This window comes from Prunus dulcis, unplaced genomic scaffold, assembly GCF_902201215.1.
Source record: "Prunus dulcis unplaced genomic scaffold, ALMONDv2, whole genome shotgun sequence".
NCBI classification, from domain to species: domain Eukaryota; kingdom Viridiplantae; phylum Streptophyta; class Magnoliopsida; order Rosales; family Rosaceae; genus Prunus; species Prunus dulcis.
In genome coordinates this window covers 18702-41363 of record NW_023010141.1, presented here as the reverse complement: position 1 = coordinate 41363, position 22662 = coordinate 18702, and the positions used below count along the sequence as shown (strand labels likewise).

At 37.0% G+C, this 22662-nt stretch overlaps 3 protein-coding genes and 1 pseudogene across 4 annotated transcripts; 2 read left to right on the top strand and 2 right to left on the bottom strand.

Annotated features, from left to right (window-relative positions):
* Window positions 1-312: 312 nt before the first annotated feature.
* Window positions 313-5355, top strand: LOC117613008 (annotated as a pseudogene).
* An 80-nt stretch (window positions 5356-5435) lies between these two features.
* LOC117613005 (putative disease resistance protein RGA1) lies at window positions 5436-6465 on the bottom strand. Of its 2 annotated transcripts, none has more exons than XM_034341653.1 (3): window positions 6416-6465; window positions 5718-6322; window positions 5436-5628 (listed from the first exon to the last, which is right to left on the bottom strand). In XM_034341653.1, exons 2-3 carry the CDS (start codon window positions 6015-6017, stop codon window positions 5545-5547), a joined length of 384 nt encoding a protein of 127 aa, XP_034197544.1. In that variant the 5' UTR covers window positions 6018-6322; window positions 6416-6465; the 3' UTR covers window positions 5436-5544. The 2 variants fall into 2 exon arrangements, with proteins under 2 accessions (XP_034197544.1, XP_034197545.1); XM_034341654.1 differs by having other exon boundaries at window positions 5436-5549.
* Window positions 6466-7169: 704 nt separating this feature from the next.
* On the bottom strand, window positions 7170-8311 carry LOC117613007 (LOB domain-containing protein 24-like). Its single transcript, XM_034341656.1, has 2 exons — window positions 8156-8311; window positions 7170-7400 (listed from the first exon to the last, which is right to left on the bottom strand). The coding sequence occupies exons 1-2, from the start codon at window positions 8309-8311 to the stop codon at window positions 7170-7172; spliced, it is 387 nt and encodes a 128-aa protein (XP_034197547.1).
* Window positions 8312-13913: 5602 nt separating this feature from the next.
* Window positions 13914-15879, top strand: LOC117613006 (patatin-like protein 2). Its single transcript, XM_034341655.1, has 7 exons — window positions 13914-14066; window positions 14170-14351; window positions 14518-14710; window positions 14819-14980; window positions 15084-15386; window positions 15499-15671; window positions 15792-15879. The coding sequence occupies exons 1-7, from the start codon at window positions 13914-13916 to the stop codon at window positions 15877-15879; spliced, it is 1254 nt and encodes a 417-aa protein (XP_034197546.1).
* The last annotated feature ends 6783 nt before the right edge of the window (window positions 15880-22662 follow it).

Sequence of the window (22662 nt, the reverse complement as noted above, 5' to 3'; positions counted from 1 at the left end):
TTTGTGTAATATATTACAATGTCTGGAATTTTCCTTTCTATGTGCAAATCTTACATATGGTACCTTCACTGAATATGATATTCCTTCTTCTTCTTTTCTGGAAAAGAATGCTAAATAGGATATTCTTGTTTGGAGAACAATGTAGTTATAAGCTTCAGAAGTTTAGTTTTGTATGTTTTGATTGTGATGTCTATTTTCTTTGCGGATTTCAACTTTTTGTTTTAGTTATGTGATTCTCTATCCTGCCCTTTATTTATTTTTTTATTTTGTATGTACTTCATTCAGATATCATCTTATGACATACTAAAGGAGCCCATTTTTATCTAGATGCAAAAATTTGGGTTGCAACCGTCAAGCCATACATATGATGGCTTTGTCAGAGCAGTTACTTCTGAGCGAGGTTTCAGTAGTGGAGTGGAAATTGAAAGTGATTGGTTTATTGTAGAGGCCAATCATCTTAAAAAGACTGATCTTGCAATTGTTGGCAATGTATTTTGTGCATTTTGGTTTTGTTTTTAATTAGAGATTTTTGCAACATTGTTGTTATCCCTTCTGCAGTTAAGAATTATGCAGCAGAGAAATTTGAAGCTGTATGATTCTACTCTGGCAAACCTTTCTGTAGGTTGCAGCAAAGTGCTAGAATTGGATTTTAGCTGTGTCTCTGCTGGATCAAATATCTGAATGTTCATATCCACATCCTTTCAATGCTTTTCTTGCAGCATGTGACACGTGGTGAGTCATATTTTATAGAACTGAATTCTCATATGAGAAAATTTTCTTTTATGTGGCCTTGTTAATTAAAACTTCTAACATTATAAAATTAGAGTCCACCAGAAATAGGTGGTCTATGATGTAGGGTGCTGACCCTGGGCCCTGTACAAAAGAAAATAAAAGATCCTGGTCTCTGAACTTTTTGAATATCTTATAAGAGTAAGAGTAGAGTTAGTTGGATGCTAATTTAAGATATTTAGTTATGGTTTTCAATATTGTAAATGTTAGGAAGAGCTTTGTTTGAGTTATGCTTCTTCATTCTTGTTCTCATAGGTAATGAATATGTTTGGCTCTAATAATAGGAATCATGTAACATGGGCATATCAAAACTCGGTATAGATGCTAGCAGAGGGCAGCATGATAGAAGTATCAATGAGGATCAATGTTTTAAATTCGTGGCACGCCTCTTGGCGAGGCAGTTGGAATTTGCCTCGAGGCGCAACTACTTATGCGAAAGTCACCAAAAGACTGAGTCGTACTCCTTTCTTCGAGGCTTATGCATCCCCTTAGAGGCGTAAGCCTTTTAGAAAAAAAAAAAAAAAATGTCATCTGGCCGGGATTCCCAACATAAAAAATAAAATAAAATACCATTTTGGCATCTCTAAGGTGATTTTCTAGTGTTTTCTCCCGCAACATAGTGGCTAGAACCACAGTTACTGAATTTGAGATGGAGTGGGAGAGCCATAGAGAGAGAGAGAGAGAGTCGTGGGAGCTTTGAAATTGGGTCAGAAGTGGAGAGGAAGACATTCAATTTTTTCTTTTCCAGTTGAAAGTGCTTGGGCCCCGTTTGGTTCATGAGAAAGGAGGCTTGGGGATGGGAAATCAATTGCTTTCCTATGTTTGGTAAGTCCAAACATGAGAAATGGTTGCCCGGCACATGAGAAAATAGGAGGGAAAGTGGAGCCCTCCTCCCAACTTGGGTTTTGTTTTCCCTCATCATGGGAAAGTTTGGGAAAATGAGTCAACCTTCATGCACATTTTTCATAGCCATTTTGTTCCTATTAACAATTTAGAATTACAAAATATCATTAAATGCACTCTTTTTTATTTGATTTAATATGGGTATAATTGGAAAATTAAACAAACTTTGTTTTCCATTCTTACTCAAAACATACAAACATGGGAAAGGAAATAAAGTGAGATCGCCCGGTTACTTTCCCGGAATTACCAAACGTGAGAGGAATCTTTCATTTCCTATTCCTTAGGAAATGATATGGGAAGTGATTTCCCCTCAAATTTGTTCCATGAACCAAACGGGGCCTTGGAGCAGAGGAGATGATTAAAGAGCTGATCCAGTATTTGGACATGGCAGGGAATATTTTTTTGTCATAATGACATATCTGGGAACGCCTATTTATAATACGGTGCTGCATTCACTTTTTGAGGCTAAGGAAGTAGGTGTTTTCATCACCATTGGTTTCCCTTTCATTTGCAACTTCATGATATGTGAAATATTGGACCAGTGTTCATCTACTTTCTGTTTCTGATTACATGCAGAGTCAAATGGCAATTAAGATATTAAAAAATATGAAGTCATTTGGTTTCCTGGCAGATTCTGTGACTTATCATATAATGATTGATTGTTGTAGCATTCTAGGATGTTACAGATCTACTTGCGCATTGGTGTCCATGATGTTGTGAGATGGCTTTTATCCACTAACAGTGACTTATACCATTCTCATAAAGGTAGCTTTAATATTATGATTACTCAGTCTGAATTATCATGCATCTTAGGAAACTGCTACCGTTTATGTATGTGATCGAAAAGTGTACTTTTTCGAGCTCTTGATGTGCAAACTAGTCATATTTTAGTTCTGCTTTGTTTACATAAAAACGCCTTCCTTCATCCTTCATCCTTTTTTTTTTTTCCCCTCCTGACTAGAGTATTTGCAAAGTTTAGATGTTTGTAAAGATATTTAAGTGAAGACAATTAGTAAGTTCATTTTTTTTTAAATAAAAAAGAAAACAAAAGGAAAGTTACATTTTTGCCTTCTCTGAAATATAAGTAATTTAATACAAAATTAGTGAAATACCCATATCTAGACATGAAACTATAAATATACCCTATACCATTTAATCTTTATAAATATACCCAAAAATAAACAATTGTATATTTTTTAATTTAATTAATAAGATGAAATACCTTTATAACCCTTTTTAGCATTAAATTAGTTTTGGATATGCAGAGAAGATAATTCGACAAAACCACTCCTGAGGTTTGAAGCAAGCCCCTCTCCTCCTTCAAACCCTTGTATCTCCTCTGTTCTCTCCCTTCCCTCTCTCTGCCTTCAAAGTAAGCCAAACAGTCTCAGAGCCATGGACCAACACAAGACCAACGAAAATCCTCCCTCGTCACACCGTTGACAATCTCCGTTACGTTGGTGGGCTCAAATGTGTTCTCGTAGGCGATGCCTCCATTTCCTTTGCAGGTTTGTTCCATCTGCTTCAATTCGTTAAGTTCCTTTTTATTTTTGCTTAATTTACTTGAATTTCGACTTGATTTCAGTTTCTTCGTTGAATTTGGTGCTAATTTTCATTTTTTATATGAACAGAGCTGATGGTTAAGCTCGCGGAATTCTTTGGCTACTACTGTAGATTTGAGGTGTCAATTACCGGATGAAGCTGTTGACATACGAGCTGCTGTTTTCATTATTTGGTAATGTGAATGCCCCATACGAAGAGGGCAACATGTTGTCACAGGTGGATGCTGCTGGACGCATTAATGCTATAGAAATGGATATGGCGAGATATGGTATTCAGCACAGTTATTTATCAATGAAGAACTTGGTAACCCCCTACCCTCATGTATACTTCCTTTTAGTTTAGAGAATGAAATGGAGTATTGATAGGTGGCATATTCCTTTCTCTGATTGACAAGGGTCATTGGTATGTATATGGTGGGATACAGTATGGAATTTGTCTTCTGCTTCCACTGTACAACATAAGCATTTGTTAGTATCCTCTTTCATTTTATCTTTTTATCTTTTTTTAATTATCGATTTTATTTATTTATTTTACACGGGTTCCTTAGTATCTGCTATGGTTAAGATGTTTTAGTGGTTATGATGGTTATTATCTACGGAAACACTGCATGAAACATGGTGCATAGTTTTTTCATATAAATCTTAAGAATATCAGCATCTGATAACTGGACTGCACAGTTAGAAAATTTTATGGTCTGATAGGTGACTGGAGAAAATCTTGCGTATTTTACATGGTTTATTAAACAGTTTAAGTAAGATAATACAGATTCTCCATTCAAAATGAAGGTATAAGAAGCATGAATATATACACTTTTTTCATTAAAAAATTATATACTAACTTCATCTTTCACCTTTGTGGCTGTTAGTTTCGCTTGCAGCTAAGGAGAAAGGGAACAATGGATACTGTGATAGAATTTTACTTGGTGTAGTAAAAAATTGTAGCTGTGTGCATACAACACTAATGCCAATTATTTAAAGATGTACTTCATATGCATGATTACTTTTTCGAGGATATTGTTTCCATGCCTCTTAGGCCCGGTATCTGTAGTAATTTCCTTGAGCTTGCACATCAAAGCTTGTGGAAAAAGTTTTAAAAGGAGAACATACACCATCTACAGAAGGAAGATAAATTATGGTGTTTAAAAACTTTCGTTTGCATGCAGGGAGTTTCACTCATGACTTCTTATTTTTGCATAAATATTGATTGATTATTTGAGATCAATATACAACTTGTGTTGTCTTCTAGAAGCTTATTTGCTTAGAAACAGTAAAACTTGTGTTCTTTGTATCAGCTTCCTTTCTGCAACATGCCACCAAGGGGTCTGTCGTTATTTTATTTATTTTTCCTTATCTAGAACCCTACTCTAGCATTCTTTCCTTTTCTTTTCCTTCTTTTCCCGTCCCACTAGCCTCATCTATAACATTCAATTTTTGTTTTTCCAGTTGAAAGCGCTTGGAGCAGAGGGGATGATAAGAGAGCTGATCCAGTATTTGGACGTTGCAGAGAATATATTTTGTCGTAATAACATTTATCTGGGAACACCTATTTATAATACGGTGCTGCATTCACTTGTTGAGGCTAAGGAAGTAGGTGTTTTCATCACCATTGGTTTTCCTTTCATTTGCAACTTCATGATATCTGAAATATTGGACCAGTGTTCATCTACTTTTCTCTTTCTGATTTCATGCAGAATCAAATGGCAATTAAGATATTTAAAAATATGAAGTCATTTGGTTTCCCGGCAGATGCTGCGACTTATCATATAATGATTGATTGTTGTAGCATTCTAGGATGTTACAGATCTGCTTGCGCATTGGTCTCCATGATGTTGCGAGATGGCTTTTATCCACTAACAGTGACTTACACCATTCTCATAAAGGTAGCTTTAATATTATGATTACTCAGTCTGAATTATCATGCATCTTGGGAAACTGCTACCATTTGTGTATGTGATCGAAAAGTGTAATTTTTCCAACTCTTGTTGTGCAAACTAGTCATTTTAGTTCTGCTTTGTTTACATAAAAACCCCTTCCTTCATCCTTTTTCATGCTTTTTTATTATTATTATTTTTTTCTGACTAGAGTATTTGCAATATATGAATGCACTTAATTTCTTCTTCTTTTTTTTTTTTTTTTGGGTCTGAGAATGCACTTCATTTCACGTTGAATAGATAAGCTATAGAAATTCTTCGATAGCCCATTGCATGATGACATTTCAACTCTTGTTGTGCATTTTTCATATTCTCCTCTTCGTTCTCTCTAGCTAAATGCTCTAGAAGAGCACCTCTTCCTAATCTGAGAAAGCGATAAACTCAGAATGATAACATGGCCTCAGAGCCAGGTTTGATTGTTTATTGGGCGTGAATCTGTGAATCTGTGAAGTCTCTTGTTAAGATCTTTTATCTTATGACCCATTTTCAGCCCAAAAACAAGCTGATTTGAGCTAGAGAAGAAGATGCATACCTGCTTTGACACTTTATTATTTCCCGGCACCATTTGTCTCCACCGAGCTTCAAACTCATCGAGCACGTCATCAGCTTCATAAACTGCATCTTCTACGCTTTCGAGCCACACTTTGACTTCATTTTCCTTGGCTTGCTTTTGCTCAGCATCAAGAAGAACAGCTTGGAGTTGGGCAACTTTTTCCTTAAGATTTCGGAGCTCATCTTTGACACCCCAAGGCAACGCAATCTCTTGCAAAAACAAGGAGCCTAACCTTCCAATGATTCCTTCTGCAATGTTGAAGAGGACTCCTTCTGCCATTGCCTTGATTCAGAATAAAAGCAGAGGTGAATTAATTGCAATAAGTTCAAGTGTTTGTTTCAAATGGTGATCGTGGAAATGGATCATCAATGGCTAGTCTTTATATAAGTCCCTGTAATTGGCATCTTTCAAGTAAACATTGGTTAGGTAAGGCATATGATTCTAGCCTACTATGTTAGTCTAAAGAATTTGTTGCTAGCAAGCAAAGATTGTTAATAGAATTAGGATCACACTTGATCTCAAGTAAAGCATTTGGAGATTAGTGAAGGATATATGCCTTGCCTCCCCTTTTAGCATATGATTCCCTACAAAATGTACCACATGACCATAATTAAAATTCCTTCTCATTAGAGAAATATAGAGACACTTTACCACGAATTGAAGTAAAGAATAAATACCTAAAACTTATTTCTCTGTCTGAGGGTCGGATTTGATTCTTGCCACTGGCCTAAGATTGCTCACATCCAAATACCAATACGTTGATATTTATACGTCTAAAGATCTAGATTCAAAGCTTGGTTCTTCCATTTGCTAACTTCTTCTACCTAACACTTCTTGGACTTATCACATATGCCAACCTCGCTTGTTGATTTTCTTCTTTGTTGATTCATATGGCACACCATCGGTTCCACCAAAAAAATAAAGACATACCATCTGGTACATCTCAACCAAAGATGATTTGGTAGGAAAATATGGCACATTAGGATAGTATGGTCACATAATACATCTTGTACACATCTTATAATATGGGTGGACGACAACGTTAATTTTCCTCCCTTTTAGAGAATAGTATCAATAAATATCCACTTATATTATATCACGTGTACAAGATGTACCACGTGGCCATACTACTATAGTATTCTATAATCACTCTAGCTCTAGCTCTAGAGAGAATTAATTAATTTCCAATGCCTTCTTTGTTTTCAAAAGTAATCATTCTAAGGCACTCTATAACAAGTGTATTACTTGTTTATCCATCTTTATTCCTCCACAATTAACCATAAATGAAACAACAATTTCAATATTTTGGTAATAATACTTGTTTTTTGTAATACAAAACAATATCGATAAAAGGAATTTTGGAGGAAGAACCAAATTGGGTGGGCCCGACATTGCTTTGTTGCTACAAGAAATTTAAGTGGGGAATTCACTTTAAATGTGCTGATCAACTTGAGCTTGAGGAGGTTCTTGTCCATCAGAGTTCATGAGGGCAATTTCAGCACGTGTTTTAGCTAATTGACATTCTGTATATATCTTGTATTTGTTGATGTATAATTGGGAAATAACCCCAATGCAGCCATAGATAAGATCCTGTATTCTACACTGAGCCTCATAACGCAAGGTCTCTGCTGCTTCAGCTCTTAGATGGGGCATGATGAGTTCCTGATAATTAATCATAAGAATCACAGTTAGAGATTTAAAACGAGAAACCAATAGGTAATGTTAATGAAAAATATATTTTTAAGAAAAGAAATAAAAAAAGCTTCAGCTCTTCAAATAGATTTACATTTTAAGAGAAAAAAGAAACTTAAAAAGTTACTACAAATATTGCATTAAAAATTTCAGAACACGACCTTCTATTCATTTCTTTCTCAAATATAATCTCTTGCTGCCAATGTGCCTTCTCTTCTCCCTCCCACATCGTACTATCACTCTATCCTTACTATCTTTCACATTAATTAATTTTCTTTTCTTTTCCAATCTTTGGTTTTTCAGTTGATTAGCAAAAATTGAGTGCAAATCTTTAGATTGTTAAACACCATGATCATGGCATGCTTAATGAGAAGAATTTTCATATAACAGGATGTCAGTGTGGCAATATCCTAAACTAATCATGTATTGTCATATGAAAAAATTATCACTCGTAGTACCCTAGTAGTATAAATAAATTTTTCCCGTGATTAACTCTATGATGAAAGAGAATTACCCTCAGGATTCTTGGAAGCAACCAAATTCAAAGTAGTTTTCTTAAAATACAATAAAATGAGACTTACCTAGAAAATAGAGAAAACAAAAACTATTGTATTTGTATGGATGCAGAAACATCGAAAGGATAGAAAGGTTTTGTAGGGTTGGGGGTGCATGGCCATTGCTTTTTAAGAATTACAAATAGTGAAGTGTCGAATGGGTAATATTACCTGGAGCATTTTGGCAACATTGCTGGCACCATAGATTCTATTAACATAAGTAAATCTTTGAGGATCACTGGACGGAAAATAGGGAGAGAGTATGCAATCTGAAGGGCATCTCCTTCTCAAATACTTGCACGCAGCACAACGACCAGACATATTCATTTTGATCCAAATCTAGAGAATGATATCAAAATCTCATTCACATAGATTTTCTCAATCTTTTTTTTGAAGAAGATCAAATCTTAACTAGATTTTTGGTGTCTTGAGGTATTTGTATTGAGGGCTATGTGTTAGCTCTAGCTAGAGAGATTTCCAACGGCTACCTTTTTCCTTTTTGAAATTGAAGACTTAGAGGGAAATTTTCTTGGCATGGTAATACTAGACTCTTAATTAGGATTTGGTTTCTCATGTAAATTATTTTTTTCATATCGTAGTCTTCCATTCAGGAAACCAGTACCTTTCTTTTATTCGTCCTGCAACTTTATTTTGATTGGACCAAACCCGCTATTTGTTTATGGAAACTAACCATAATGAGTAGACTGAATTTCATTTCTTTTTATTAACTATTTTAATTTATTAGTTTCTCAGTTTTGCCATAGCATGCTGCATGTGTAATAAAAAAAGCCAAAAGTCACATAACCAAATTATTTGCAGCTCTTCTTTTATCACCGCACGCATGATATATAATAATCCTCAAATTGTTAAGCAGTGATTGTTGAAGAATATAAGTCTCACATAATGAATGGTTTCATTACTAATATCACATATGCATTTTGTGATAAAACTTTCATACCTATTAGGCTTTGTAAGTGATTAAGTTGAGGAAAATATTGGTATTGCTAATTGTGAGCAGCTGGCACGTCTCTCTGAAATTTTGACATGATATAAGATAAGAGCTTGGGTTTTCTTACGACGGTAAAGGCAAAGGGTACGACCATAACAACAACAACAACAACAACAATAACCAAAGTTGGCTCAAAGATGTTTCCCTAGACCCAACTTGACAAGCAAGTTATAAAACACCATACTTGAGACAAAGGCAAAGGAAAAAAAAACAAAAGTGTATACATCTTGGTAGATCAGTAGTCTTAGATTGAACCCCTATTACATTTTGATAATATGTGTGTTTAATCTAGAGTGCTGCTAAACGAACCCTAAAATTAACTGAGTACACCCTACTACAAAAATATATATTGAATTACTGATTTACCCTAATATAAAATGACCAAAAAAGATATATGGAATTGTGAAACAAATATAATTTTAATAAGTACACCTTACTTGACAGGATCCGCCCCGGAATTTCCCTGTAGACCGGAGCGGACCCCGTCTTTGTTCCGACATCACCCCGATGCCTGGCTCACTTACTAGAAACCGAGACTCTTTACCAAAATTTTGGCAGAGTCCCCCCTATAAATTTAAGAAACCCAACAGATTTCAACCTGCAACAAAATACATAACAATCCCAACCAGCAGCATGCTTTAAAGCGAACAAACAATTTACAATGAAATGGCCTCAGGCCTCACAAATCAAACCCTAACAGGGCGATAACAGAGCATGTCTAAGAACTTCAATTTCAACAAAACAGAGTTCAAAGGAAATAACATGAAGAAAGAGTCCTACGAAGGTTCAAGGCTCGGAAGCGCACGATCTGGCTCTGCTGCAGAGCTCAGTCAACTACTGGCTGGGGGGGCGCAAAACAGAAAATTGTGAGTGGACAAAAATAAATTCAGTTCAGTGTAAACCAACGTAATATAACCCCACCGTTTAGAAAACCATGCAAGAAATTCCATGCATCTCAAAACCTTCATACTCAAGTATAAATATATATATATATAATATATATAAAAACAAATCAATACTCGATGCCAAGTCCACAATCCATAAAGAACGCTTTATAAAACCCACCATCCAAAACTTATAAATCCCACAACCAAACTCTCAAAAGCGTACCCATTGGCACGACCGGCAAAGAAGTATCCTCACCGAAAAACATAAATGAATGGATTATATATATAAATATATAATATAAGAGATATATATAATATAAATATGACCATCACCTAGTTGTACCGGGGAAACAATCCAACTGGGGGATTGTTTGACTAGTCACCCTGGCAGAGTCCTCATGATGAGTCCTCAATCCACCATGTGACTAGGGAACGAGCCGGCCAACTGGGGGACCAACTCTCAGCCAGCACGTACCGTCGATAACCTCAAAACCCGTACGTCTGTGATCAGTCCTACGCGCGCAGACTACCCAATCAAGGGTCTACAGCAACATCCCGTCAAGGATGCCCTGGGTTCCGATTCTTCCAAGTATCTCAAGTATCCGTATCCAAGTTCCAAATCAGGGGAGGTACATAGGGTAGTGCTTATAGCACACCAAACTGACATTCTATACTCACCACTTTCCACAATCTCATCTCAACAACCCAAGTACCTCGCACATAACCAAATATATATAGAAAACCTCCAATCCATATATTCATACTCAAGATACTCAAATATGTTAAAACCCAAAATATATTTTCAATGCCTCATAAAAATATCCCTTTCAACAATTGAATAAATAATATATATCCAAAAATATCATTTAAAACATCATGCATAATATTTCCCAAAATCCATATAAATATACTTTCAAAATCCAACTATGCCAAAGCGCTATACAGACATCAAATTCAACCCATGAATATAATATATTCAATAAATCGTTAAAACATTATGCATAAATCTTTCATTAATAAAACCATGCATAAGATTTGAAAACAAAGTCCACTCACAAGTAGTCCCACGCTGCTTGACCCTGAGAGGGTCCCGCCTGCTGCGTATGCGTGGTCGGAGTACCTAATTCAGAATACGTAACGAGATTAATACGAAGCGTTTCGAACGAGTACTTTGAATTAAATATCCTAATTTCCCAGGTTTCTAGTAAGTGTACTAGGAACGCAACGTTCTAAGGTCCAACTACCCAATTTGGACGATGGAACAGCTTCGGGAGACACTCGGTCAACCGACGGTCAAACTTCCCAATTCGGGTCAACCGGGCCCACGGGACCCACGACCTCCATTTTACAATCCGAAAGTTCCTAAAGGTTCCCCAAGGTCTAAGATCCCCGTCTCGCAAGTTTGGTCCGAAACGGACAATTAGATCGCTTACGATCGCACGATCGGACGGTTAATATAAAACACAAACTTTAAGTTATTGAATCGGAACATCCGGGGTTCCGATTCACAATCCGTGAAGTCCTATACGATCCTAGGAATACCTAGAACAACATATTTTAATTCGGGAAGGATCTAACGGTCGGAACCTATCGAACCCGGATAACGCACAATATGCGAAAATCCGTTCGATAGTCAAACGACATCAGAATTGAGATCCGCGAAATCCTATGCGCTCGTGACAACCTAAGGATCTCATCGGGTTAATTTGCAGCCTCACCAGCCTCGCCCATGCGCCGCCACACGCGCCGGCAGCGCGTGGGTGTGTAGAGTAATTTTCGGCGATGGAAAAACTCCACACCCGAGCTCACCCTTCCGGCTACAGATTCTACTCGACGAGTGGAACACATTATTCAACTACACCAAGGTCCAATTCGGACGGCAAGTGGTCGGAATCGGCGTCGGAAACTCACGGTTTTAACCCGGAACTTCACGGCCTCGATCCGACGACCACCGCCACCATGGTCGTCGCGCAACCCAGGAAATAGCTAGAAGGGAAGGAGAGCTACCTGTTCCAAGTGACGGCGCAGCTCGAGATGGCCGGAAACGTCGCCGGCGACGTCGGCAGTTTCAGCTGGTTTTCACGTCGTCGCCACCGCCGTTTGCCGGGTTTTCGATCGGAGAAAAGGGGTGGGCTGGGTAGAGGAGGAAGAGATAAAGCTTTTGCAAGAAACGGCGCCTCAAACGGAGGTCGGACGGCGAAGTTCTCGCCGTCTGAAATTCCGGCGAAAAATTCAAAACGGGGAGGGGGAGTTCAGCCGCGGGAGAGAGAGAGAGAGAGAGAGAGAGAGAGAGAGAAAAGTCAGATATTTTAAACCCAAATTTTGAAATAATTACGATTTTGCCACTGGAAGTGTTTTGATCGTAACTTCTTCGTTACAACTCCGATTCAAGCCTACCGCGTGTCTACGAATTCGTCTCAGTACCACCTACCCAAAAATACCAGTCGCTGCCCCAAACACTTTCCGAGCAATAAAATGACCAATTTACCCCTACCCTAAGGGTAAGTTCGTAAATTCGCTTAAATAATTTAAAATAGGAATTAAATTCGGAGTCGGGGTGTTACACACTCTCGGTGTTTTTTTTCTTCTTCTTGTTTCTTTAATAGATTTTTGAGTGAAAAATATTAGCTAGGGAATGGGTCACTTCACTTCACTCCTGAAGTTTCCATGGTGTTTACTGTTTTGGACGACTTGAGTTGGGACTGATTGTGAAAGGTCTTGACCCAGTCTCAATGATTCACATATATTTAAATTATATCTCAACATAAAGAAAAAGAAAAAGAAGCATCTTCATTTCATTTGAAGGAACCTCTCCTCCTCATACTTATCAAAGCTAGCATGTAAATCAATTGCCAAAACACCTATATAATATACCAGCATCCTGTTTATCAATTTGCTTAAACAACAGTCTAGAACAATCTAATACATTACGGAAGGTTTTAGTAATTGATGACGCTTTGAGTCACCAAACTTATTCACAAAACAAATAATATTTTACTTGTTAAGGTTTAAAATGGGTCCAAATTTGAATCAACGAGACTTTGTCTTCGATGAATAAATTTTGGTGTCTCCATCCATATAGCAGTACGCGTATGTAATATGTTGAATATTATTGTAAATAGTACACGGGTAAGATTCAGTAATTAGGTCGAAGCATTTAATCAATTATGTCCACACGAATGCAGTGTTTAATTAGAAAAGTCTGACAGTAGCTCATTGATTGATAAAATATATAAAATTTTATCATGTGTATAAAATATATATACTCGTGACTAAGTTGGTGAATATTAAGATTCACAAATATAGTAAAAGTACAAGCAGGTAAACGTTAATTAAGATGCTCCTGTTGAATTCTTCTCAACTATAAACTAGTACTCAAAGTCAAGTAATGTGTTCGGAATTAAACCTAGTTATCTAGGGCATATGACTTTTTGACAACATCATTTCTTGTTGTTTAAGAAAGCTGCGTACATATAATATTGGCAATTTTTTCTCAAAATTGACTTGGCTTCTGTTTATCAATTTGCTTAAACAAACAGATTACGGTAGGTTTAAGTAATTCATGATGCTTTGAGTCACCAAATTTATTCACGAAACAAATAATAATATTTTACTTCATAAGGTTTAAAATGGGTCCAAATTTGAATCAATGGGACTTTATCTTTGATGAATAAATTTTGGTGTCTCCATATATGTCGAATATTATTGTGAATAGTTGTTTTCAGATAATCAATCACGTCCACACGAATGCAGTGTTTAATTAGAGAAGTCTGACAGAAGTGGTCCAACTTAAAACTTGTTATAGCGACATGCATACAAATTTGGGGTCAAAGTTGTAAGGGGAAAAGATCTCTATATAAAGCATAGCTAGATGCTCATGGTTACTAAAGTCAATTAATCCCATCATCATCAGCCTTCTTTTAGTGTTCAAGCTTTATTCTCTCTGCAGTTCTATTCATTAGTTCATACTAAATAAGCACTCTTCCTTCCGAGTACCTCTCCTATACCTTTCCTGTGTTGTGCATCATTCGGTATGCCTTCTCTTTCATCTCAAATGGAGAGAGCAAGATCATTTCTTCAGTCTCCCACTTACGGGAACATCGTCACCGTTCTGAGCATTGATGGAGGTGGAATTAGAGGGATTATTCCCGGAACTATACTCAAATTCCTAGAATCCGAGCTTCAGGTAATTAAGCATATATATTAAAACCCATAATTTAACTTTAATTAATAATGTTTAAAATTATTGTCTTGCTAATTTATTTTCACTTGAACTTTGCCACATGCAGAAGCTGGATGGTGAAGAAGCAAGGCTTGCAGATTACTTTGATGTGATTGCAGGGACTAGCACTGGTGGGCTTGTGACTGCCATGCTTACTACCCCAGATGAAAATAATCGACCCTTGTTTGCTGCTAAAGATATTAACAATTTTTATCTCGAACATTGTCCTAAAATCTTCCCCCAAGACAGGTACCTAACAAGCTATTTAACATCGATCTTAACTTCAACTCAATGTCATTAATCTTGTACATGTAAATCAATTATTAGTATAATTAATCTTAGCTTGAACACCTTTTTCTTTTTTAATATTATACATATATAGTGGCTAAGAATCACATATATTTTTCTTGTGCAGCAACTACACATTGATTCGTGAGGCCATGGACATGGTAAAAGCTGTGTCAGGACCAAAGTATGATGGGAAGTATTTACATAAGATAGTGAAGGAAATATTAGGAGACATACGATTAAGTGACACATTAACAAACGTTATAATCCCAACTTTTGATATAAAGCGGCTCCAACCAATGGTCTTCTCCAGCTATGAGGTTTGTTTTCATATCTTTAAATATATATGTGTGTGTGTATATATATGTTTGTTTTGTTAAATCTAATATAGTTACGTGGTTGGTTTTGTGTTTTGATGGTGATTATAGGAGAAAAAGAACACTAGCATAAATGCTTTACTGTCGGATATATGCATTGGGACTTCAGCAGCACCAACCTATCTCCCAGCGCACCATTTTGAAACAAAAACTTCCACTGGTGAATCAAGAGATTTTGATCTCATTGATGGTGGCGTTGCTGCTAACAACCCGGTATATATATAATTAAATTATGACCTTGATCTATAATACACCATGCAATTTCAAAAGCTTATTTAGCTCTCGTTCATTATATTGTTTTTTTTTTTCTTATCAGGCTTTGGTTGCTATAAGCGAAGTGACAAAAGAAATCCACCAGGGAAATTCTGACTTCTTTGCTATAAGGTCAACTGAGTATGGTCGGTTCTTAGTGATATCGTTGGGTACTGGTTCAGCAAAATCTGAAGAGAAATATGATGCCGATGATGCAGCTAAATGGGGCCTTTTGGGATGGTTGACGAAAGGGGGTTCCTCTCCATTGGTAGATGTATTTACTCAAGCAAGTAGTGACATGGTCGATTTCCACCTTGCTACTGTTTTTCAAGCTCTTGACTGTGAGAAAAATTACCTCCGAATTCAGGTATTTGGGATATATTTACTGCCATACTATGAATCTATACCATAATCAATGATCCAAACTCACAGTAAAAATCGATAATTAACGGGTTGAAGTGAAAATATATATGGTGCAGGATGATACATTGGAGAAAACAGTATCTTCAGTGGATATTGCTACGCAAGAAAACTTGAATAACCTTGTAAAAGTTGGAGAGGAATTGTTGAAGAAACCGGTTTCGAGGGTGAATTTGCAAACTGGTATCTATGAGCCTGCCCATCAGGATACAAATGAAGAAGCTCTCGTAAGGTATGTATATTTGATTACTCACCAATCTAATATGGTTTTTTGGCATGATCATAAATATGTTATATTGATTAAACATTACTAATCACAATTAATTTTCTTAATTAATCTGCACTCATGTAGGGTGGCGCAAATTCTGTCCAGGGAAAGGAAGGTCCGTGAAATGAGATCACCACATGGAAAAGCCGTAGCTGCCAGCAACTCCAACTGATGGTGAAATTAGTGCTAATATTTAATTCATTATTGTTCATATTGTAATTTAATTATTTTCTCCCAATAAATACCAACCAGCATGTTGGTTGTGATTAGCAGTATTTACTGAAGGAAGTTGAGGTTTCACTCCAAAATCAATTGGCAATGGGAGGAGTAACCCAACTCCTTATAAGCTATTGCTAGATTTCTCAACTTTCCAATGTGGGACTCTTTACTTTCACATTCTCACACGCCCCGCACGTGTGGCGAATTTTCAAGCCTAACACGTGGACAACACATTTTGGGTGACCTGGAGTACGTGTAGTCGGTGGGCTTTCACACGTGGGCAACCCGCTCTGATATCATGAAGGAAGTTGAGGTTCCATCCCAAAACCAATTGGCAATGAGGGGAGTAATCCAACTCCTTATAAGCCCTTGCTAGGTTTCTCAACTTCCTTCATGTGACAACAAAATTGAGAAACCTAACAAGAGCTTATAAGGAGTTGGGTTACTCCCTCCATTGCCAATTGATTTTAGGGTGAAACCTCAACTTCCTTTACTTCATTCTTTATTTGAGTTAGAAATCAAAGTATTTTAATTTTATTATTCTTTTCTCCTTTTCTCTTGCCAGTTTCTTGCCACACTTACTTAAAACAAAAAAACAAAAAAACAGAAAAAGACCAACAAAAAAAGAATTCAAAAGAAAAGAAAAAGTCAATCTTTTGACGGGTCCATATGAAAAGAGAGACAAATTCAACCAGGAATTGGACTCTATCTGATAATTTAAACAATGATTAAGCTTTTGCTTTGTGGACTTGTTGGTAACAATCATAATCCAACTTCTTATGACAACATGCTTTTTGGTGAAGAAAAAGTTGAGGTTTCTGTTTCGGCAACAAGAATTGGGAGCTATTGAATGGAACAATTAATTAGGAAACATGGGGACACCTTGACATTATTGTTTTGAAGCAGATTTCACGAGGTTGGTTGGTATGTAAGGTGATAGCTTTTAGCTTTACAGCTGAAGATGAGGTTAATTCCTAGTATTAGCCTATTGGGTACATAATTTCCTTCACTTTTGTTTTAACCTTGGTGTCATTGTTTGATTAGTATTTGATGAAAACATAGGCTTATTAATGTGGCCACCATATGAACTTTCCATGGTTTTAAGTGCCATTTTCACATAAAGGGTTTAAAAACCCTTTGTGATTATTGCGCTACTGTATTTGTAATAACTTTATCCCTATTTGTATTGGCTCTTGTGGCTGACGGTCCTTTGTGCTTGAATTATAAATACAATCTATCATCTTTATCTTTAAAAAAACATAACTCAATGTCATATTGTTTTACCTTTTTTGGTTGGGCAATCGCTACAAATTTAACTAGTTTGATTGCTTTTAATGAAAATGAAATTTGGGTGTGTTAACTTAATCCTATATGGTCTTCCATTGAAATAAGGGCCAGGCTTTCTCACTTTTGGCAAATTTCACATATAGCCATTTCAGTTTGGTAACATGTCCTAGTTCACCATGGCTTCAACTTTAAGTGTAAATTTGAAAACTACAGAAGAGGCACCAAATGTAGGAAGAACGAAAGAAACGGATGAAGTGAAGGGTCTTCAATGGAACAAGTAAGCGTTGCAACATCAAAGGGGGGTTTGAACTTTTGTTAAAACGTCTAATGCTTTCTTTTTAGCTTTGTCTTTACCCCATAGGATATAAAGCAATTTCTCCATTTCTAAGAGCATTTCCACCAGTTGCCCCTTGCCATGGCAAGGGGAGCCCTAGGGCAGCTACTATTCAAGTGAATAGTGGCTGTCCTAGCCCCCTCCAGCAAAATGTGTTTCCAGCAGTTGGGGCTTGCCATGGCAAATACTATTCATTTTTTTGTTTTTATTCACAACTTTGTTTACTTAAACAATTAATTTGGATAATATTTTCGGATAAGATTTTTGGGTTCCTACGTGTCAATACTATTCATATCGGATAAGATTTTCGGTTTCAAATTTCAGATAAATTTAAGATAAATTTCAAATTTCAGATACATTTCAAAATTCAAATTTCAGATAAATTCAAAATGTCAAATTTCAGATACATTTCGAAATTCAAATTTCAGATAAATTTGAAATTTGAAATTTCATTTGAATTTCAAATTTCAGATAAGATTTTCACCCTCTAAGATTGCGCCACGTGTCATATCTATCTGTGTACATTTTTCTATAAAACCAGAGGTTCAGCTCATACCTCCCACACCAGTTCTTCTCTACATTTCCATTTCTCAAATTTTAGATTTCATTCTCCATTCTCAATGGCAGACATGGAAGAGGTTTTGGAGAGGCAAGAGCGAGAAACTAGAGAAAGAATGCGTAGACGAGCTGCAAGCAAAAGGGCGCAGAGAGAACTAGATGAGCAACTTGGCATAGCAGTTGCTTTGCTGGAGGAAGAAAACCAGGGTCGCCGTGGTTCACGAGAAGGCCGTCGCCCAAATGTGGACAGACATAGACATTCCCGGGGTAAGAATCTTATGGAAGATTATTTTATCCCACAATCTCTGTACTCCGATGTTCATTTTCGAGGGAGATATAGAATGCAACCCCATTTGTTCAATAAAATCATGCATGATATTTGCAATTATGATGAATATTTTGTTCAAAAGAGAAATTGTGCTGGAAATTTGGGACTTCTTCCAGAGCAGAAGTTCACAGCTGTGATACGAATGTTGGCGTATGGGTCATCTGCTGATCAGGTGGATGAGATTGCTCGGATGGGGAAGTCCACTGTTTTGGAGAGCTTGGTGCGATTTTGTGATGCAGTGGAAACTCTGTACACCAGAGACTACCTCCGCAGACCTACGCCCAGGGACCTGCAACGGCTTTTCCAAAAAGCTGAGTCTCGAGGATTTCCTGGCATGATTGGTAGCATTGACTGCATGCACTGGCAGTGGAAAAATTGTCCAACTGCTTGGCAAGGGGACTACGGAAATAGAAAAGGGCAGAAAAGTATCATCCTGGAAGCAGTTGCTGGTTTTGATACATGGGTTTGGCACGCCTTCTTCGGAGTTGCCGGATCTCAAAACGATTTGAATGTCCTAGGTCAATCCCCGGTGTTCAATGATGTTTTGAGAGGTGAAGCCCCAAATATCACATATGAAATTAACAATACCATCTACCAGAACGGGTATTATCTAGCTGATGGCATATACCCGAGGTGGACAACATTTGTGAAAACAATTCCACATCCCCGATCCCATAAGCAAAAATTTTTTGCTCGCTATCAAGAGGGGTACAGAAAAGATGTTGAGAGGTGCTTTGGTATCCTTCAAGCTCGGTGGGCTATTATCAGGGGCGCGGCACGTCTATTTGACGAGGAGGTGCTTAGGAGTATAATGATGACTTGTATCATCCTCCATAACATGATTGTGGAAGATGAATATGATTACGATGTTGATGACGTGTATGAACCAAATCCCATGGACACGGCCCTAACACGAATTTATGAAAAACCAGTGGGGCCAAATGGAGAACCAGTGCAGCATGAACCGTTGGTTAGAGACGGTAGTTTCATGCCCCGTATGATTGATCGCTACACGGAGATGCAATCGTCGTATATTCATGAACACCGTCAAGTTGACTTGATGGAGCATTTATGGGCGGTGAAAGGCAATGAAGGAAATGAAGGTGAATGAAGTGAAGTGAAGAAGTTGTTTTTAATTTATTATGTTTATGTTGTATGTTGTTTATTTTTTGTTGTGAGTGGGTTGTTTATGTTTTATGCTTTGGTTGTGGGTTGTTTATTTTTTATGCTTTGGTTGTGGGTTGTTTATTTTTTATGCTTTGGTTGTGGTTTGTTTATTTTTTATGCTTTGGTTGTGGTTTGTTTTTTTTTTTATGCTTTGGTTGTGGTTTGTTTTTTATGTATGGAATGTTTTGAATAAAAAGGATTTTTGTTGAATATTTTCTTTATTGACTAAAAGAAAAGCAATACAACTAATAATAAAATAAAATACATGAATTAAACAAAACAAAAAATACAATGAAATCAAAGGCAAGTAAACTAAGACATGAAAGGCAAACAAACTATTTTAATGGTTTCCATCATTTAACCAATCCGTGTTGCTAGGTCCATCGTCACGAAAAAGTCTTCGTCTCATAACATCCCTTCGTTCTAGCTTCCAAAATTGTTTTGTTTCAGGGGACATATGGCTTGTATCCATGGCCATGGTTTCCCGATCTTTTTTTTCAATGTTTTGTTCGCGTACATACTCCCTTTCTTTGCGTACATACTCCCTTTCTTTTGCATATTCTACTTGAATAGCCATATCGTGCTCTTGTTGTTTCAAGTCCATTTCAATTCTCATGGCTTGGTGCTTTGAAAGTTCCTCCAAAAATTTAGATGCATTCTTGCTAGAATTACTCCCTCTCTTCGCCTTCGCCGCCTTCCTCCCAATAGGCCTTGGCTCATTTTCAATGGGTGAGTCTTGACTCATCGGGGAATCCATAGGTGAATCCGATGCCGGCGTCTCATGAAGTGGAGTCTCGTTCAAGACTACCGTCGGACCGGTTGGAATAATTTGGAATCTCTTACAAGTCTTCACCACCTCCCAACAATGGGTATGGTTGAAACTTTTTTTTCCCTTGCCCAGTAGCACCAAACCACATTTGTGCTTGCATAATCTATAAAAAAAAAATTAAATGGAAATGCAAGAAAATTTATAAAATATTGGCAATGCAACATGTAAAAAAAAAACTAATGCAAATTAAAGAAATTTTAAAAAAATGCAACATGTATTAAAAAAAAACTAGAGACATATTAACAAAATATATAAATTGCAAGAAACATTTAAATAAAAATTAATATGACATAGAAATTAATAGAAGAAAAATGACAAATAATTTACCTCACTGCTAAGATTTTCTCCGCTTCGATGGTTGTCAATCGCTTTTGCTAAGGCATTTCTCCATTTCCCCAACTCTTTATTAAGAACTTTCCACCTACTGGATAATGCCATTTCTGTACGTGTAGAACCAATTGCCCTTTCACAAAATGCTTGATGAATTTTTTTTCCACATATGAGAAAATTTAATCTCATTGCCCGTTATGGGACAATGACTAACTTGGACCCAAGCCTCACACAAGCTAACATCTTCCATCATGCTCCATGCCCCTCCATTTTCATTAGAAGAACCCATAATATGATAGAAAAAAATACAACTTCAAAGTGAAAAAATATTGAATAGAAAGTGAATAAATTTTGAGGAGAAAGTGAACAATAGTAGAAGGAGAAGAAAATATATGAGGATTTGGTGTTAAAAGTGAAGAGTATTGGTTGGTATTTATACACAAAAAATTCAGTAATTTTTTCAATTTTTTATTGCAGAAAAATTGGCTGCTGTTGGATTGAAGAAAAAATTAGAATCGGAGCGACCAGAGGCTGCCACGTGTCAAGTAGCCGTTGGCGGCTACTATAGTGGTGAATGACGTCATCGCCCTCAGGCCCGAGCTCGTGCCGAAATCGCCTTCGGGCCTGCCCAGTCACGTGGACCCCACACCTCGCCCGGGCTGCTTCCAACTGCTGGACCTCCGTTTTTTGCCCAAACCCCCCCCAGCCCAAGTCCAAGCCAACTGCTGGACTTGCTCTAATAAGCCGGGAGGCCACTATCAAATAAACAGGTCAGTTTGGACATCAAGTCGAGTAAGAATGACACACACCAACGCTAGTTTTGCAGATAGCTTTTAGTCCCCGCGGTTTACAAACCAACACTCAACAAAAACTTTTAACTCCAACATGAGCTTTTTTTTGTTGGTGAGATTTTAGTTTGATTAGGAGATTTATTTCTTATTTTATTATAATTTTATTTATTTTTTTTTTGTATAAATTTTGTGTAATTAGGAGTTTATTTGTTTCTTTGTATAACCCTACTACACACTTATATTATAAATACTTCATTTTGGAGAATGAAAATGTATCAGAAATATTCTAACCCATATTGTTTGACTTGGCATTAGAGCCGACTTTTTGGTCACCTGTGTGTTGTGCCTACCTATATTCTAGCCCCATATTTTTTTTTTCCTACTTGTGCCGTGTGTGCCCTCTTGGGTTTGTGTGTTGTGTTGTAGTGTTCGTGCCGCTACTGAGTTTGTGCCGTTCCAGTGTTCGTGCATCTGCCATATTTGTGCATCTGCTGTGATCTGTTGAGTTTCTGCTGCAATCATGGGTGATAACTCCATTGTTGCTGCTGTTGCCGCTGCTTCTGCAAATTTATGTGTACTCTATTCCATGTATTGGGTCTAATACTTGAATAATTAACACTGGTGCTACTGATCATATGGCTTATGATGCTAAATTTTTTGATAAATTGTCTAGTAACACTCGTGACTTATACATAACTAGTGCTAATGGCTTGCCGTTTCCAATTACTAGTGAGGGCACAATCTCTATCACTCCTACTATGTCATTGTCTCGTGCATTACTAGTTCCCAATATCCATTGTAACTTGTTATCTGTTGGTCAATTACTTGATAAACTTAATGCTTCTGCTACTTTCTATCACACAAATTGCTCTTTTCAGGATCTCAAAACTCACGAGACGATTGAGCATGATAAACGGATATGAGGTTATATTATTTGACATTGCCTGCTGCACCAGTTCATGATCGTGTCGTTAATACTGTTCAAAGTTGCAGTGTCAAAGACAAACAATAAATTTGGTTATGGCATCGTCGCTTCGGACACCCGTTGTTTGGCTACCTTAAGTGCCTATTTCCATCTTTATTCTGCTCTTGTGATGAGTCTAGTTTTAAGT

Bases quoted from the DNA above. Each gene is read 5' to 3' on its own strand.
- LOC117613006 (XM_034341655.1), top strand. From the start codon at position 13,914: ATGCCTTCTCTTTCATCTCAAATGGAGAGAGCAAGATCATTTCTTCAG. The intron at 14,067-14,169 runs GTAATTAAGCAT...TGCCACATGCAG, and splicing joins TCCTAGAATCCGAGCTTCAG to AAGCTGGATGGTGAAGAAGC. The intron at 15,672-15,791 runs GTATGTATATTT...GCACTCATGTAG, and splicing joins AATGAAGAAGCTCTCGTAAG to GGTGGCGCAAATTCTGTCCA.
- LOC117613007 (XM_034341656.1), bottom strand. From the start codon at position 8,311: ATGAATATGTCTGGTCGTTGTGCTGCGTGCAAGTATTTGAGAAGGAGA. The intron at 7,401-8,155 runs GTAATATTACCC...ATTAATTATCAG, and splicing joins ATGTTGCCAAAATGCTCCAG to GAACTCATCATGCCCCATCT.
- LOC117613005 (XM_034341653.1), bottom strand. From the start codon at position 6,017: ATGGCAGAAGGAGTCCTCTTCAACATTGCAGAAGGAATCATTGGAAGG. The intron at 5,629-5,717 runs GTATGCATCTTC...GAGACTTCACAG, and splicing joins ATAATAAAGTGTCAAAGCAG to ATTCACAGATTCACGCCCAA.